The sequence below is a fragment of the Pygoscelis adeliae genome, unplaced genomic scaffold (genome assembly GCF_000699105.1).
Source record: "Pygoscelis adeliae isolate BGI_AS28 unplaced genomic scaffold, ASM69910v1 Scaffold445, whole genome shotgun sequence".
In the NCBI taxonomy this organism is placed as follows: domain Eukaryota; kingdom Metazoa; phylum Chordata; class Aves; order Sphenisciformes; family Spheniscidae; genus Pygoscelis; species Pygoscelis adeliae.
The window spans coordinates 294369-296187 of record NW_008824894.1 but is presented as its reverse complement, the minus strand read 5'-3'; the positions used below and the strand labels follow the sequence as shown (position 1 = coordinate 296187).

The window sequence follows — 1819 nt, the reverse complement described above, 5'->3', positions numbered from 1 at the left end:
CCTCGGTACCGGACCAGCCGCGGTGGGGTCCCTTTCCCTTCTCTTCCCTTGGCTCCTCCTCACCCCCCTCGCCCCGATCACCCGCGGCCCTCGTGAGGACAAGCACAAAGCGAGGGGAGTTGCATCCCCCGGCTCCCCTTTTCGATGAAAGCGGAGGGGTTCCCGCGTCCCCACAAGTTTATGGGGCCCCTGGAGAAGAGCCCCCCCGGTGCTCTGCCCCCATCGTGGGGTCCAGGGGCTTCTCCTGTGCCTGCCGGCCACGGGGCACGCCCGACCCCGTGGTGTAGTTCGGTTCGTGACCGAACCCTGACCGGGACGGGCGGCGTTGGGGGAGGCGTGGAGCCGCGGAGGAAGGGGCACCCTTTTCACGGCGGCTGTGTGCTCTTTCGCTAGAGAGCAGGCCCAGTTAAGAGCCGGTGTGGTTGAGGAGGACACCGAGGAGTGGCAGAAAGATTCACGTTTTACAGGACTGGAGAGAGTGGGAGGTGTGGACTTATCTTACATCAAAGGAGATGACACCAGCGCCTGCGCTTCCCTGGTCGTTCTCAGCTACCCGGCTCTTGAGGTAACGGCAAGTGAACAACTTCACTCCTTCAGGTTGTGTCCAGGTGTGCAATAATGTGAGGTTTTTAATAGAAAACTTACACAAAGGCCATTACCTGCTGCGCCTCTGCCTCGCAGGACACTGGTCAGTTATCACCTGTATGTTCAACAAAGCCTCCAACTGTATGTTCTGCAAGAAAGATAAACAGAGAAAAAAAAACCCACGTGTAAGGATTTAGACGTAAGTTTAGGAAGATGTGATGCAAACTGCTCCTGATTGTGAGAGGTTTGTAGGATTACTGGGAGTTTATGAGGCGTGGAGGGATAAGTTTAGTATGCGTTTAAGTTAGTTGGTAAATCGAAAAATACCATGATGAGGTCGTCCATGCTCAGGCACAGAAGTCTGTGACGGGTTTAGGTGTATATTGAATATTATCAGTCTCGGCCACTAACCAGAAGGAGACAAAAAGGACCATTGTTATTCAGTGCTGATCAAGAGAGGAAATTAAAGCATTTGTAGCACTCAAACAGCAGATGTCTTGTTTGTGAGTTCTTGCTGGGAATCAACTAATAATATGGGATGTAACATATCAAAGCCTTTTCAAAACCGCCATGAATCCCACATCCCACAGTCATTTTACTTGAATTAATACAGATTTTTGGTCTCTTCCCCAGCTTTCAAGATGATATAAAAATTAGCTATAAAACCTATAACAAACAGAGAAATAAAGTTTGATACTGGCCGCTGGGATGTTTATGAACTGAATTTTAAATCCTGCCTTGATTCTTGCCCTGCCCTGCATGAACCATTTTTTGTCCTGTCTTACAGGGTTTCTTTTGGCCTATCCCTGCATAGAGACAGATACCCTTTGATAATGCTCTGACTGTGTGAACTTTGAGGTCCCCCACTGTGTATTTGAATAGCTGCCCTAATTTTATTTCAAGGACTTCACTCTCAAGCAGGGTATGGTAGGTGATGTCCAGCCCTCTTCTGTCAGCAAGTCCATTGTCCACCCCTTTCTCTAACTGAGTGACAGACTGACACAGCCCCATGGCCTTGGCTTTGTGGGAGAGATCCAGAAGCAGAGTATTTAAAAAAAGATTAGAGTAAGGGACATAAACCAGAGGAGCTGCCTCTGAAACCGTCAGGAACTAACCAGTGGAGTCCTGGAGGTCATTGTCTCTGCACTGTCCCACTGCTCCCAGGTGCTGTACGAGGATTGCCGGATGGTGGCTGTGAGCGCCCAGTACGTGGCAGGATTCTTAGCCTTCCGAG

At 50.1% G+C, this 1819-nt stretch overlaps 1 protein-coding gene across 1 annotated transcript in view; it reads left to right on the top strand.

Moving 5' to 3' along the window:
• ENDOV (endonuclease V) overlaps positions 1 to 1819 on the top strand; it is an 11960-nt gene that overhangs the window by 841 nt on the left and 9300 nt on the right. Inside the window, exons 2-3 of the mRNA XM_009324578.1 lie at positions 394 to 565; positions 1750 to 1819. Of these exons, the coding sequence (XP_009322853.1) occupies positions 394 to 565; positions 1750 to 1819 (242 nt within the window). The remainder of the gene's footprint in view (positions 1 to 393; positions 566 to 1749) is intronic.